This window comes from Mizuhopecten yessoensis, unplaced genomic scaffold, assembly GCF_002113885.1.
Source record: "Mizuhopecten yessoensis strain PY_sf001 unplaced genomic scaffold, ASM211388v2 scaffold8949, whole genome shotgun sequence".
Classification (NCBI taxonomy): domain Eukaryota; kingdom Metazoa; phylum Mollusca; class Bivalvia; order Pectinida; family Pectinidae; genus Mizuhopecten; species Mizuhopecten yessoensis.
The window spans coordinates 687,618-704,125 of NW_018407803.1; the positions used below are offsets into that span (position 1 = coordinate 687,618).

Sequence of the window (16,508 nt, forward strand, 5' to 3'; positions counted from 1 at the left end):
ATCTGAAAGGATTTGACTGTTATGTCTGTTATGTATGTACACAGAAATATGTATCTCTCCCCAGTATGGTTGTGTGTATGTACACAGAAATATGTATCTCTCCCCAGTATGGTTGTGTGTATGTACACAGAAATGTGTGTCTCTCCTCAGTATGGCTATGTGTATGTTCACAGAAATATGCGTCTCTCCCCAGTATGGTTATGTGTATGTTCACAGAAATATGTGTCTCTCCCCAGTATGGCTATGTGTATGTACACAGAAACATGTGTCTCTCCCCATTATGGCTATGTGTATGTACACAGAAATATGTGTCTCTCCCCAGTATGGCTATGTGTATGTTCACAGAAATATGTGTCTCTCCCCAGTATGGCTATGTGTATGTACACAGAAATATGTGTCTCTCCCCATTAAGGCTATGTGTATGTACACAGAAATATGTGTCTCTCCCCAATATGGCTATGTGTATGTACACAGAAATATGTGTCTCTTCCCAGTATGGCTATGTGTACATGTTTGTACACAGAAATGTGTCTATCCCCAGTATTGTCAGTATTGTCAGATCACCAACTGTCTGTAACTGAGCTTTCCTACATCAACACTTCACAACTTTCATTTCCTTGTTTGGTTAAATGTATGTGTTATAATTGAATGTATATATGGTAATATAGGCCTGTCAGTGGGTTACATGGTATTTAGGGTAGTCAGGCTACCAAACTGATATAACTTTCACCTGCCTTTGCACAACATGTCTTCCTCAGCTTGTTTCCTGCTTGTTAACTTTCAAATAAGCTATACACCTATATATATATAATATATAAATAATAAGCATGTATATATAATATAATATCCTACAGCATGTTAGTTAGACAGAGGATAGTTTAATAGGCTCGAGCTCAGTAACCAAGTACACTTACATAATATAAAGGTACTGCCATGAGTACTTTGGTAAATAATAAGGTTGAATTATATAGCCACCAATAAGTTAGTGGTATTGTGTTTCTGGTACCCAAAATATTTACCAATGATTAACTGTTTGTACATGACAGTAGATAAAAACACTGTTGCCATTTTGTAATTTTTTGTTATCCTTGTTTCCTAATTTTGCTGTAACAGTCATTTTTGAAAATGGTTATGTCGTAATTTATATCATTTCATTGAGTGTGGTTTCTTTCCTAGTTTTAGAATTAAGTTTTGACATCAAAACATATATTCAGTAATATATTAATAGTGTATTTGTCGACGTCCCTTGTAACCTGCGTTGGTCTGTGTTTCCAGGGTACCGTGCTCGTTAACAACAGTGACAAGCCTCTCAAGTGGTTGCTGGATCTGTCTGCACCTGTCAAGGCTCTGCAGGACGGAATCATCAAATTTATCCATCCATCAGGTGTGCCGTTTGTGGTGATGGACCCACAGGAGAGTAAAGGCGTGGAGGGTATACTGGAACCAGGACAGACCCAGCACATTGCCATTTTGTTCTGTCCCAGTAAGTTACACAGAGGTTTTCATGTTGAAATCATTTCAAGATAAACAAGCTATTATTTCAATGTAATAAGATGGCTAAATTTTAACTTTTAAAGGAAGTAATATTGTAAATTGTGATCAGAAATGAGCAAGGAGGTTAATTAATGGGAGTTATTGTTTTACTCTCAATATCACCTGCAATTCTTTTGCCCAGCTGTTTATTTTACTTTGAAAGCAAGGAACAATTCTTTTTCTGCCATTTTTCAGCTGAGCCATGTCGCCATGAGTTGGTGATCCCAATTCTGATCAATGACTCAGAAAAGCCGTACCAGTATCTACAGGTCATTGCCGAGATGAAGTCCCCAAAGCTTTGGTTTGACCCTCTAGCCATTGTCATGACCCCTGTGCCTCTTATGACGGAGGTTTCCACAGAATTTACTGTCCTAGCTGGACAATACAGCAAGTAAGTTTGACACCAGTCAGAATGGTGGAGGAAAACACACACTTTTCTACGTTCTATACTTCTTCTGTCTGTATAAAATCATGGTTTATTGGCAGTGTTTTTTTCTGTACTAAAATTGTTGATATAGTGAATAACTTTTTTTCAATTATGTTTCTTTGAATTTTATTACTAATCACTAGATAATGTTACAAACAGATGAACAATCAAGCAGAGCACCTGTACATGTATCAGACTTTGAGCACACTGTTATTGACTGTTGTAGGCCATCCCAGATCTCCGTGATTACCCCGACGGTGGAATGTGAGGACGGCAGTACAATTTCACCTATCAGTGTTGTCTGGCCTGAGGGGTCAGGTATGTTGTTAGTCTAACTAAAATTATCGTTAATTGTGCTAAACCACAATTCAATTCACCCAATAAATCTTGTCCCAATTTCCTTATTTACATTTGATTACATATAACTAAAGATAGATACTGATCAAGTCAACAACAAAATGTGATACATTTCAACTATTTAACACATGTACTACAGATGGGATGTTTGGTTTTGTTGTTTGTTCTCAAGCGTAATCATCAAACTCACACTGAAATTATCACACAAACTGGCACTCAAGTTAGAAGTGAAATATTCTATGATTACAGAGGTGAGTCCCTGCTGTGGAGATGATGGACAGATAGAACCCTGTGCTCTGCCCTGTAAACTCATCTTCTCTAGCCCAAAACCAGTCTCCTTCGCAGAGCCAATCCTGTTTGTGGACTCAGATGACCGGAAGTAAGTTACTACTGCAGAAATTACAAATAATTGTACTGTTACACTGCCATGACATTCAAAGGCTGAACATGAGGTCTAGAACTGTTAAATACAATGTTTGACTTGAAATTTCCAGGGCAACATTTGTCAATCTGTTGTATAAGATCTATAAACGCATTGGTTTGTGAGGTCTGTGAGGGAATAGTTGATACATCTTTGTGCCTCTGTTCTTTGAAAATTGTCAACTCTGTTGTGATATAATGATACAGTATGGTAACCTCTTAGGTGTAGTTGTATGTGACTGAAGATTAAATTGGCTGAAAGATAGGAAAGGAAGAAAAAAAACATTAGAGAAAGCTATAGATGCCATTTAATTAAAAAAAAGTATGAAGCCAACCTTTTGTTGTCTAATTTAATGGGATGTTTGTGTGTCCAGATTTAAGCTGATGGTGATGGCCACCTCTGACAACTGCCTACTGACTTGTTACCACTTCCTGGCCCTCCACAGGACTGACCACCAGATTGTCTGTGAACAGGTGAGAGTTGGCTCTGGTCAAACTCTTCTAGAAAATTTATATGTAATCACATAATCACACCTTCAAAATATTACACAAAAAAAGATGTAGAATTTCTAAATAATAGAGATTTATTATATAAATTATTTGTATTTTCATATTTCTGAAAAAAAATTGATTCAGTTGTCATATTCAACATATAGAGATATGATGTTTTTTGTTTGTAGGGGGCATCACCCAAGGGTCGTAAGTTCCTGACGAAGGAGAGTCTTAGTGGTGGTGAGGCTGTGATCGTCCCGTGTGTATCCCCGACACACAACAGTCGCCCCAGCACCAGCGCAACCAGCTCCAACTTCCAGATCTCCTCCTCAAGCTATGAGTCATCTGGTAGTGTGACAGGTAGGTACTAAACAGAAACTTCTAAAACACAACCACAGAAATCATTGCGTGTTCCATTGGATCTCAGATATCCCAGCAACTTGTATACCCAGCAAATGTGGATGGTTTTGATAGCTCAGACAACTTCAAGAGAATGGATAATTTGTTCCCAGAAATATTTGCTGTATATTGGGACTGTGAATTGGCAGCTGGAATAGTGAGTCTTGATTATATCATGCTGCAGTAAAAATCTATTTTCAGTATTATAATATAATTACCTGTGAAATTACTACCTGTCATTTAGATTCCACCGATGGCAGTACCCCAGTAAACCGGGAGGGTGCTATGAACAAGCCTCCATCAGGCTCTGAGCACGCCATGAGTCGCAACCAGCAGGACCTCGCCTCTCGCTCACTGGGATCAGCAATGTTCCCAGACGAGGATTCTGAGGAGGGAATATTCCACTTGGAGGTTCTCCTTGCAGTCCAAAGATGGTACTCCTCTCAGGGCTGGCCATCAGGGCAGTTCCCCATCAGTATACCACACTCACTCAGGAGGTATGCGTTTAAACCTGTGTTTCTGTGTTCTTGTAGATTTCCTTTGAGCCTGTTACAGTTATTAGCTATGACAGACTAGTTCTAGGAAGGACTAATGTAAATTGTATTTCAACCTAAATAAAAAAAAGGAAAAACTGCAGTAAATGTTCAAAATCTTGTATGAAAAGGTTGATTTGATTTTATCCATAATGATTTACTCTCCTGTAATATGTGCTCTTACAGTGAAGCATGTATATCAACAGACATGTAGTAGGAGATAAAACACAGTTCAAAAAGATAAATCAATCAATGTTTTTACTCCCACAGTGGTATCAGTAGGAAGCCGATCAATGATGACATGCCCAAGCAGGCCAAAGCTGGAAGCTGGGACACCAACAACCTGAAAAAGGAATTCAAAACCATCTACGACATGATGTGTCACCTTGCCGGACGACCCATACCTGGGATCCCGATTAACTCACCTTTACCCTCTGACCCCATAGAGCGGGTCAAACAGGTGTACTGGCAACATTCAACGCTGCTTACATTCCTCAAGTATGCTAAGTTTAAACTGTCAAAGCTAAAAATAAAAAAATAAAAAATTTGTTTGAATTTTGGTATAAATAGTTGATCATAATCATTTTGGGTCATTTGCTTGTGATATCCTGAATGAAGGACCTGTCAAAATGTTTTAGTGACCATTGTCTGTGGAACTACAGTCATACATTCAATTTTCCTGTCGTAATTGTAAATTTTTATTGTATTCTTTTGAATTTCATATATTTTATATTTCAAATATAAGGCAACCGTTAATTTCTGAAACAGTAAATGTCATCTGTCTTGAAATCATTTATGTTTGACACCTTGTTGTCAGGTTTTTAGCATTCCTATCTTATAAGATAAAAAAATTGAATTTCTTATTTATATCAAGCTGGACTAAATAGCTTACATACCAGATAACCTTGACCTTTAACTTCTAGAGGTCATGGTACATTGTAGTAGAGGTCCTAGTGCATTGTGGTCTCAATAACTTACCAAACCTTGACCTTAACCCCTAGGTGTCAGGGTGCCTGTGTGGCGTCCATTAAGCCGGAGTACCTGATGGAGCCACGGGACTACCATCTGTGGAAGCAAATGCAAAAGCAGCTGAAGCTGGAACTTATGACACAGGGTGAGGAAGAGGAGGCCAAGAGGATGGATGAGGAAGAGGAGCTGGAGGGTGATGTGTTTGAGGCAGTTTCTAAACGTGCCTGGACTGATATCCTCCTACAGATTCTCAAGGTATTATCAACAACAGTATAAAGCCAATACTACATCAACCTGTATAAACCTGACATCCGACTAGGTCCCACTGTATAAACCTGACATCCAACTAGGTCCCACTGTATAAATCTGACATCCAACTAGGTCCCACTGTATAAACCCGACATCCAACTAGGTCCCACTGTATAAACCTGACATCCAACTAGGTCCCACTGTATAAACCTGACATCCAACTAGGTCCCACTGCATAAACCTGATGTCCAACTAGGTCCCACTGTATAAACCTGACATCCAACTAGGTCTCACTGTATGAACCTGACATCCAACTAGGTCCCACTGTATAAACCTGACATCCAACTCGGTCCCACTGTATAAATCTGACATCCAACTAGGCCTCACTGTATGAACCCGACATCCAACTAGGTCCCACTGTATAAACCTGACATCCAACTAGGTCACACTGTATAAAGCTGACATCCAACTAGGTCACACTGCTAAATATGAACTGCACCCCCAACACTAGATACCAATATTAAACATGTACATGAATTAAACCTAGACCTGTAATTTCCATTGACAAGTTCAGTAGAATTAATTTGTGGATAGAAACAAGAATTGAATATCGGTATTGTATATAACATGGTCAACAAACATGTTCTTACATCTGTATTACACGTACTAGGAAATGCTCACTGCCTTGTTTGTGGACTTATCCTACCATGAAAACACCAAGACATGTGTGCTGGGAAAGTAACCTCTGTTAGTTTTAATGGACTTTATTCTATATTTCATTTAAAGATTGTAGAATAAAAAAAATGAAAATCACCGGTGTTGTTTGATACTGTTGCAGTGTGTGGTCCTCAGTAAGGTGACTCCACGGAGCCTGAAAAACCTTGTGTCACCTGACAAGAATGTGGAGATGCCCATTGTGAACCCAGACCCACTCAGCAGCAACATCTATTGTGTAGGGGAGAGAATTATCCTGACCTGGCTCAACCACCACTATGAGCACTACAGGACACGTATCTGGTCCAACTGTAGCAAGGGTACGTCCAATTACTTAGGAATTGAAAATTCTGTTATTATTGATGATTCAGTGAAGAAATCAATATGAACTCTGTATACCTATCTAGTTATATAGCGGATGTTTATGGCTATTTGTAGGTGGGGTACCTCCCTCTCGTTGGATTGTTAACTATGACTTTGACCTGTTGGACGGACTGGTGTTGGCTGCTGTCCTTGGAGCTCACATGCCCTTCCTGGTGAGTGTCCCAAATCTTCACACCGTTTAATTAGAAGTTCCAAGGATGAAGTACCGCTAGTTCTTTTGTACAGTTAATAACAATCATAAAAAAATGTGTATGTGAATCTGGTTCAGAAACTATCAAAAAGAGAATTATTTCTAACCCATATGTAGCAATTAATTTCATTAAATATCATTCAGAGTTATATTTTAGTAGCAGTAATTTCATCAACATACAAAAATTTGAAATCAATATTATACAGTGAAGACCCTGGTAGAACCTTGGTGACTGTTTATTTATTTCCTCAATGATTTACAGGAAGTCTTGTACTAAGTATTTCTGTATGTTAAATATTAAAACAGTTTGATGGCAAACACTTCAGTAAGTTCAGATCATTATTGATATTACAGATAAAGACCCACCTCCAGGATATGTACACTCACCCTGCAACCGCGGAGCAATGCCTCCACAATGCTCTCAAGGTTGTCAACGCCATGAGATATGCCGGAATAGACTATGACATACAGGTATGTCTCTGGTACCAGGTGATTCTGCTGCAAACATGTTCAGAAACAAAACCTTAAATTGTGATGCTGATATCTAATATGAAACTCAGAAGTAACTTAGTTGATGGAAAGGAGCATTACATGGAGTGGAAGTAAGATTGATATCACCTTTCCAAAAAGGGGAGGAACAAGCTATTGTTTGCAATGTTTTAAAGAGAAAAACACCTTGTTATCTTACACTGTTTTTGCTTTACAAGTGAATTTCTTTGCAGGCGATTGACATCACAGACCCTAACCCCATCGCCCTGTTGTTACTTTGTGTGAACCTGTACCAGAGACTGCCCCAGTACATCCCCAAGGCCACCATCGACTTCTCGGGAAGTCTGCACGCCTCAGTTACCAGACAGGTACAGTTAGTTTCACAACAGTCTGCCTAGCTATCAGAATAAGTAGCTCTGTATAGATCTATATCATATGTTACATTCATGATTTTTTCAAGGAAAGATTGTATGTTTGATTTTGATGATAGGCTATGTTAATATCAGATAAGAAAGCAGCCAATTCAAGGGTAAAATAGAAATGATGGAAATATTCCTAGAAGTCTACCTTTATTGTTATTAATGTATGATGTTGAAATTTCTTAAACACGATTGTTTTCCCTTTAGGTGAAGTTGAGTAACCCCAGCGGTAAGACACTTGTTTACCAAGTACTTATTGCTGGACATGATGCTCGTGACTTCGGCGTTCCCAAGGGTGAATTTGTATCGATTTCTCCGAGATCCATCCTTTATCTCAATGTGGATTTCACAAGTCGATTTCTACGCCCTGCAGAGGCCACACTGATTCTGGTGGGGCGTCGTCACGGGTCCTCAGTCGGGACAACATTGACGTTCAATTTAAGAACCCAGATAGATAACATCACGCCCAAGGTAAGGCAATACTTATACTAGTGTATGTTGTATATGCTGTGTATCTCACAGTGTATTGTCTCTGGTTGGAGAGTAACTGTTGAGTCTTGTATAGTATGTTTATATGATGTCACATTGTAGTGTCAATTTGCATCAGTTAAACGGTTATGGTGAATTTAACACTGTCCTCTTTATAATTAACTTTTATTTAGATCTGTTATCTGTGGTAATGGGATATTCTCTTACAATTCATGATCTACACTAGTACTTGTCTATTTAGCTAGAACTCTATTAGAGATTGGTCCCTTGAATATTCACTAGGAACTTCTGTAGAATTATATTATGTATGAAAATCAAGTGAGATCGATGCCTTTCCTTTAATTATCTGATTTTTTCTAAAAGTTTGAAACAGTATCCATTGTAGTACTAGATTTTACATTGAAGAACAAATATCACGATTTGTTTAGTCTCATGTTTGTTTGCCTATATTATAGTACTTAGGTAGGGCTATTAATGCTGTGTTATATTATATTATAGTACTTAGGTAGGACTGCTAATGCTGTGTTATATTATAGTACTTAGGTAGGACTGTTAATGCTGTGTTATACCATGTTGATGTACGACGTGTATAGAACAACTGTACTGCAGGTTTAGTGTGTTAATGGCTATATATGTACACATACCCCCAACTGTACTGCAGGTTTAGTGTGTTAATGGCTATATCTGTACACATACTCCCAACTGTACTGCGGGTTTAGTGTGTTAAAGGCTATATCTGTACACATACCCCCAACTGTACTGCGGGTTTAGTGTGTTAATGGCTACATCTGTACACATACCCCCAACTGTACTGCAGGTTTAGTGTGTTAATGGCTATATCTGTACACATACCCCCAACTGTACTGCGGGTTTAGTATGTTAATGGCTATATCTGTACACATACCCCCAACTGTACTGTGGGTTTAGTATGTTAATGGCTATATCTGTACACATACCCCCAACTGTACTGCGGGTTTAGTGTGTTAATGGCTATATCTGTACACATACCCCCAGCTTTCAGTCATCGCTTCTGCTTATCAATATTTGTCTGCCTGTTTTATTTCAGCAGAAGAAAACAGAAGAGGTAGATTACAATGCATACTCACAGGTTCACTATACTAACATCTTACAAGTATTGCAAACTAGCGGTCCTGTCCATCCCTGCCTGCCACTAACGATCACCCTTCACATATAGGCTTGGTACTGCAGGTCTGGGCTCTTCTTATCTCGTGTTTCCTTTGTTCTACCATCAATGACATCTCTCAATATTGAAACTTAAATATTTTGGGCGTAAAATGAAAATCTCATTATCTTAGGAATATATTATGTTGAATGATTATAATTGAATGCAATGGATACAATTTTAGTTGATTCCAAAAACATTGGTAGTGCAATTCTATAATTTCTGTTTTTCAAACTAAATCCTGGATACAAAATGGTACTTGAGTTTCTTTTCTATTGTTAGTGACTTCATACTTTCAGTTGAAGGGCAGGCATGGAAAACTTCATATAAGTTCTGAACAATGAGTTGACAGATTCTGCATGTTCTTTAGGGAAAATTATTTCCTCCAAATTTAAAGAAATGTTGATTTCTTTTGCTATTTAGTTAATTCACCCGCAACCCCATCCCACCCTAAAAATATGGGTTTCAAAATGTCTATTTTGCAATACTTTAAAAACAATGTAACTTAATTGTGATCATTCTCCATGATAGAGCTGTCGGATCTAATGGCATTATAAGACCATTATTTTCTAGAATTAGTTAGAACTTAGTTTAATAAAAGGAACTTTTCCTTGATGTGTGCATTTGCTTTCCTTGTTTGGTTATTGTTTTATCAGAAAACCAAATCTTCTGCCTCCATGATTCATGTTTCCAATGTTTGTTGTCTCCATAGCCAATCAGATATATGAGAGGGTACAAGTATACTTACATATTGTAATGGTTATATATTACTGCACACCAATCATTTTCATCAAACACACAGTAGCTTTGTTTTGTTTGAAGCACTGTCACAGTATCACAATATTAATTTCCTATTTAATTAACAGATAAGTTTTTCCATTTCATATAATCATTCACTGCCATATCAATACATTATAAATGAACTTTATAGTCAATGTATTAACAAGGAGTTGTTATAAGTTATTTCTGTATCAGTTTACCCGTGCTCCTTGTTTTGTGCTCCACCAAACCATTTGTTTAACACTTTTTGTTTAGGTCTTGTGCTAAATTGTGATTTAATTTCACTACTTACAGCATGTCTGTTTTTTTTCAGCAAATTTTATTAAATTATTACATCTGCAAAAGAACTGATCATGTATCTCAGTGGGATTTTTTATTTAAGAAATGTATTCATTGTAAAATACTGTGTAACCATTTCAAATCAATAAAAAATAAGTATATTTGATGATATAATCCCATGTTTGGATTTTGAAATGAATGTAATTGATAGTAGAATGTAGATGGTTGATGATGGTGGGTCGGCTCATAATACGCCTAGGTAAGGTTTACTAGTATTGATCAAGCATAAGCTACTGAAGAGGATATTTTGATTGTATGGTGGCATTGCTCAGTGAAGTACCCTGGCCATTTTTTACCCCTTTATAATATTAATGTACAAGAAATTTTGAAAACTCCTCTTGAACATGTATGATATTGTATGTTTACATTCACTGTTTGATTGTCCTCTTGAATACATATCATTGTATGTTGACATGTACTTGAATATGTTTGGTTGCACTGTTTGACGGTCCTGTTTCTGTTCACAGTACACTATTAAGTGTGAGGCGCCGTGTTATGAGCTGGAGAAGATTCCCATCAATGTGCGGAATCCATTTAATGAGGCTGGAGACTTTAGGATCGTTCTTGTTGAGGCTCAGTCCAGTCTTCTCGAACCAGGAAAAACAGCATCCCTGTTAAAACCAAAAGATAAGAGGAAACGTAAAGTGCGTGCTCGTATTGACCATGGTCAGAAACGTCCAGAAACTCCCCCCACTCCTCCGCCAAAACTGCCAGAGGAAACAGACAAAAGCAATGGTAGGGTGTTTATTGTTGGTAGATATGATCAACCCAGGAGTTTTCTTCAGACATATCTTAAGTTTCCACATCACAACTTCTAATGTAAAACATTATTTATGTTTTTGTCATTGACAACAATAGCCTTATAAAACTATATCTGATTTAACTTCCAGCTAATTACAGTTGTGATTCTTATATATATTTTTATCATTTTTTTTTTTTTTCATTTTTTTTTTTGTGTTTTTCAGATGACCAAGTGTCCATGAGTGCATTCTACAGCCCCAACTCCAGTGTTTATCTGGATGCTAAGGGCTCGTCTACCGTCGAGATCTACTTCCTACCCTTTAACATTGGGGAGCGACAGGTGTCTGTGATCTTCCTCAATGAATCAATAGGAGAGTTCCTGTATTCGGTGGAGGCCACAGCCACCCTGCCCCTCCCAGCTGTAGTACCCTTCGTTAAAACCCCCCACAGTGTCAGGATCAGCAGTGCTGCAGCAGCAGGTATGCTCCCGTATCCAAGCCTCCACATACAATTACAAACAATAATATCATGTTTTACTTGATCATCTGTTGTTTCCTTGTAGGATATGGGTATTTAGTGTAATGTTCAACGTGAAGTGTGATACAATTGTCTACTGGAATATCAAATTTTCTGAGTGTATAATCTGTTCTAAATAAAAATCATGTTTATGACATTTTACCAGTTAAAGATATTATTGCAAATTTAGCTGAAGACAGAATTTAGAATGCCACATATCATCATGACAATGGTATCAGTCTTGGCCATTTGTTGTGACTGAACAGGAGAATACCCGAAGGCATCCTATTCATACCAAAAATTCATAGTTAAATAAAGTGCTTAACTATTAAAAATACTACCAGGAAATGCTAATCGAGGAAATATGTTTGACTTCTCAGGTACTGGGCGTGGTCTATTTGGTGGTGATGACCGAGTCGTGTACTGGAAGTGTGAGTCAGGTCAGACACTTCAAGAGAACCTCAAGGTTCCAGTCCTCAACAAGACTAAAGAGAAGGCCCTTCTGATGGCCGCCCAACAGGTGAGTGGGTTGGGCTGGTAGAAAACAGGAAAGGGATGTTGTTAGGGTGTCAGATTATCAGGTGAGTGGGCGGGGCTGGTAGAAAATAGGAAAGGGATGTTGTTAGGGTGTCAGATTATCAGGTGAGTGGGCGGGGCCGGTAGATAATAGGAAAGGGATGTTGTTAGGTTGTCAGATTACCACGTGATAGACGAGTGGGATGGGATGGTAGATATTTAAAGGAACAGAGTTAGGGTATTTGATGGATGCTCAAAATGTAAATGGGTAGGGCTACAGAGAAAGTGGTTGTTTATGATGTTCAATGGGCGCTTTAGATGTAAGTGGGTGGGGCTATTAGATAAATGGAAAGTGGTTGTTTAGGATTTTCGATGATTGCTCTAGATGTAATTGGGTGGGGTTATTAGATAAATGGAAAGTGGTTGTTTAGGATGTGCAATTAAGTTCTAGATGTAAGTGGGTGGGGCTATTAGATAAATGGAAAGTGTTTGTTTAAGATGTTCGATGATTGCTTTAGATGTAAGTGGGTGGGGTTATTAGATAAATGGAAAGTGTTTGTTTAAGATGTTCGATGATTGCTCTAGATGTAAGTGGGTGGGTCTATTAGATAAATGGAAAGTGGTTGCTCAGGATGTTCAATGATTGCTCTAGATGTCAGTGGGCAGGGCTGTTCTAATGATAAGTGGGTGGGGCTATATATGGATGGGAAGTGGTGAGTTTACGAAGTTAAGTGGTTGGCAGGGGACATCTCTAGATCTGAATAACAATATGTTTACATATACAACATATCACATTTAATGTGTTATCAAATTTAAAAAATGTTTAACTTGAACATGAAACTTATGTCAAAAGCATTCATACCCATTTATGTCAAAATCATATTAACATATTGTAGACGTTGTTCTATTGAATTGAATTTTGAACTTTTAGTATTATATATGGTTTAAAAGCACAGTAGGTTTTTGTAGGAAATTTATTTTACACATTTTTGCACCTAATGTTGTTAGATTTGTTACAGGTAGAAGTGGAGTAGATTAGACCATTTTACCGTAGAAACATTATGTGTTGGTGGAGTAGATTAGACCATGTTACCGTAGAAACATAATGTGTTTGTGGAGTAGATATGACCATGTTACCGTAGATTCTATATTTGTTGTACAGATTGTTACACCTATTAGATATTGATGCATGCTTCAGTCAGCCTATTACAGGCTGATGGCTCTATTAAGGTGGAGGGGTGTACATGTGGTTTTACAATGTTGTGTATCTGTCATGTACCTACATGTCACTACCTACATTTCAATGTTAATCATGTTATACATTGTTATTGTAAACAGTCCTGTATTATCTGTTGTTTGAGGTTTATTTAAGTGTATCTGCCTTAATAAATTTGAAGCAGTTAGTGATCCTATTTTCTCTCAAAGTGATATTTACCGTAGTTTATAAATACCAAGTTTCCTGTTATACAAAGTGATATTTACCGTAGTTTATAAATACCAAGTTTCCCGGTATACAAAGTGATATTTACTGTAGTTTATAAATACCCAGTTTCCTGGTATACAAAGTGATATTTACCGTAGTTTATAAATCCCAAGTTTCCTGGTATACAAAGTGATATTTACCGTAGTTTATAAATACCAAGTTTCCTGGTATACAAAGTGATATTTACTGTAGTTTATGAATACCCGCAGTTTCCTGGTATACAAAGTGATATTTACCGTAGTTTATAAATACCAAGTTTCCTGGTATACAGAAAAACTGTTTCAAAGTATATTTATACCCCCACCATTTTAAGGAGAGTATTTAGTGTTACTTCACCATTTGATTTACCCATCGTATGTCTGCCCTGCCCTGTCCAGTTTCATTCCGTTTCATTGTGATTACTCAAGCGACTTCAATAGTCAAGTATTAGAAGTTTAAAAGAAGTAAATATATTTCAGGGTCTCAAGATCAAGACCAATGTCACTTGCTATTTATAGAAAATCATCAACCATTCAGTGTCCTTACTCCAGCAACTTTCCTAAGCAGATTTTGTTCCAACTTTATACAAAGGTCAATCATGAGAATGCCTTGGAAAAGTTTGTGTTGGTACCAAGGTCAAGCCTAAGGTCACTGTTACTATTTATAGAAGTTGTGATTGCACCTCCATGTTCCTATTTATAGATTTTGACAACTGATTCAGTTTCATCACTCTAGTATCTTTTTAGATTTTAATCAACATTTATACAAAGGTCGAGTTTGAGAAAACTTTAAATGAATTTGTTTTTAAGGGTGTAGTGGTCAAGCCCAATGTCACTGTTACTCTGAATAAAACAAGTTTCTAGCTACTTCATTTCTAAACAGATTTTAATCAAACTTCATTAAATAATAATAAAGAAGACTATCTAAGTAATGTATTAAAGATATCAATACCTTGAATTAGTTCATATTTCAGGATGCCAAGGTCAAAGTCACAATTCGTTACTATTTAAACAAGCGATACATGAAATTTGTTTTGCTTGGCTGATATTATAAAAAAATTCCAAGGTTTGAATTAGTTTGATTTTGAGCACTGTTCTGTTAAGATGGGTATATACTAAATCATGCAGTGATCAAATGTCAGTTTTGGGATTGCCAGGTCTGTATTATTACTATTACAAATGTTGACTCTTTTTTGTTAAAGACATGGAACAGTCTGCCACAAGAATTACCCTGTACCATATGCTGTTACATGTAAATCTGTTAAAGTATCCAGCTCTGTTTTATGGTAAATGTAAATAATATATGAGTACAAATACATTAACAAATTAAATTTGTTATATATCAAGTAAAGCTGACACAGTGACCAGACTAGGTTTTATTGTTAGCTGTGAACTGTAGATTTATTTTTGAAAAATCATGAATTTGCTTTTAATTTTTTGTAATTTGTGACCTGTATATTTGGTTTAATCTTGTACTCTGATCTGAAGTTTGGTGATGTGTCTTACAAGGTGATGGGAGTTTGTTGTTTTGTATGACGTGATGTACCATTGTTGTTTTGTATGACATGATGTACCATTATTGTTTTGTATGATGTGATGTACCATTGTTGTTTTGTATGACGTGATGTATCATTTGTTGTGACTGCCTGTTTTTACAGCACATGTCATCCATGGAGCTCCAGCGACGGCAGATTACGGGGACCCTCAAAACGAGTAGTGTCACCGCAAAAACTATCTCTCTGCTCACGAACAACGTAGCACAAAGCATTAGCCGTACTGCAAAGGTGAACTCTCACATGCATGCTTCATCACTAACCCTGATCACCCTCATCTCCTTGTAATCAGTCATCATCTTTGTATCTCTGTCACTGCCCAGTGTAAAACAAGGTATTCAGGATATCTGAGTTAAACTACATGGAGATAAACTACTAGCCTAAGGGTATTTGGGTTTTTGACTTCCTCATAATGAACTTATATAAATGTACATAGGTAACAGGTACCAGGTTGACTTGTGTTGTCATTAATAAGCTAGCGTCTTTACCATTCATTTGTATAGCACCACTTGTGTGCTCATCCTTCAATACAAACAGTTGTGTTGACATGTTTAAGCGCTGTCCAATTTTACGTGCATGCTGTTGGCAAGGAGGAAAATTCAGCTGCAATTATGCAACTCAATCACTCATTTATCCACATAATTGTACTGAGTCCTCACCCAGGTAGATTTTCTACACACGTTTGTACTGCCTCATAACATGTCTATAAAACTTTTCTCTGTCTACCCCTCATCAGAGTGTGTCATCAGAAACGGGAGTACTAGAGACAAACAACTCAGAAAACATGGTATAAGCTCAAGTGTATATTGTCTTATTTAGTTGTTGTAGTTGTACAGTTTTGTGGGACTTCCCCATCATTGCATGCCTCTCCGCCATTCATCTGTGGTGCAGCATATCCTAGCACTCAAAAAATTAATTATTAATCATCTAAAGCAGATTAGGATTTTTATTAGGTCACCTGAGACAAAGTCTCAAGTGACCTATTGCGATCGCCTTTTGTCCGTCGTCGTCCGTCGTTCGTCGTCCGTCGTTCGTCGTCCGTCGTGCATCCGTAAACAATTTACATTTTCGACTTCTTCTCCAAAACCCCTGAACCAATTTCAATGAAATTTTTCAGGGACCTTCCATGGACAAAGGTCAACAAAAATAGTTGCCGGTTTAGTCCTACGCTCCCAGGGGCCTGAGGGGCGGGGCCAAAAGGGGTCAAATTGACTAAAATTTCAAAAATCTTCTTCTCCAAAACCCCTGAACCAATTGCAATGAAATTTTGCAGGGACCTTCCATGGACAAAGGTCAACAAAAATAGTTGCCGGTTTAGTCCTACGCCCCCAGGGGCCTGAGGGGCGGGGCCAAAA

General features: G+C 37.6%; 1 protein-coding gene across 6 annotated transcripts in view; it reads left to right on the forward strand.

Moving 5' to 3' along the window:
- The window catches only part of LOC110456915 (cilia- and flagella-associated protein 47-like), a 48,335-nt gene that overhangs the window by 16,369 nt on the left and 15,458 nt on the right, over nt 1–16,508 (forward strand). For 2 of the 6 annotated variants that reach the window (XM_021507969.1, XM_021507971.1), the window contains 20 exons: nt 1,276–1,483; nt 1,729–1,924; nt 2,187–2,278; nt 2,567–2,696; nt 3,112–3,211; nt 3,418–3,589; nt 3,873–4,125; nt 4,432–4,659; nt 5,163–5,385; nt 6,218–6,413; nt 6,532–6,629; nt 7,022–7,138; nt 7,390–7,524; nt 7,783–8,046; nt 9,131–9,148; nt 10,834–11,101; nt 11,332–11,586; nt 12,004–12,143; nt 15,259–15,384; nt 15,890–15,940. In XM_021507969.1, the coding sequence (XP_021363644.1) occupies nt 1,276–1,483; nt 1,729–1,924; nt 2,187–2,278; nt 2,567–2,696; nt 3,112–3,211; nt 3,418–3,589; nt 3,873–4,125; nt 4,432–4,659; nt 5,163–5,385; nt 6,218–6,413; nt 6,532–6,629; nt 7,022–7,138; nt 7,390–7,524; nt 7,783–8,046; nt 9,131–9,148; nt 10,834–11,101; nt 11,332–11,586; nt 12,004–12,143; nt 15,259–15,384; nt 15,890–15,940 (3,270 nt within the window). The remainder of the gene's footprint in view (nt 1–1,275; nt 1,484–1,728; nt 1,925–2,186; nt 2,279–2,566; nt 2,697–3,111; nt 3,212–3,417; nt 3,590–3,872; nt 4,126–4,431; nt 4,660–5,162; nt 5,386–6,217; nt 6,414–6,531; nt 6,630–7,021; nt 7,139–7,389; nt 7,525–7,782; nt 8,047–9,130; nt 9,149–10,833; nt 11,102–11,331; nt 11,587–12,003; nt 12,144–15,258; nt 15,385–15,889; nt 15,941–16,508) is intronic. The other 4 variants (XM_021507970.1, XM_021507973.1, XM_021507972.1 and 1 more) reach the window with 4 other exon arrangements.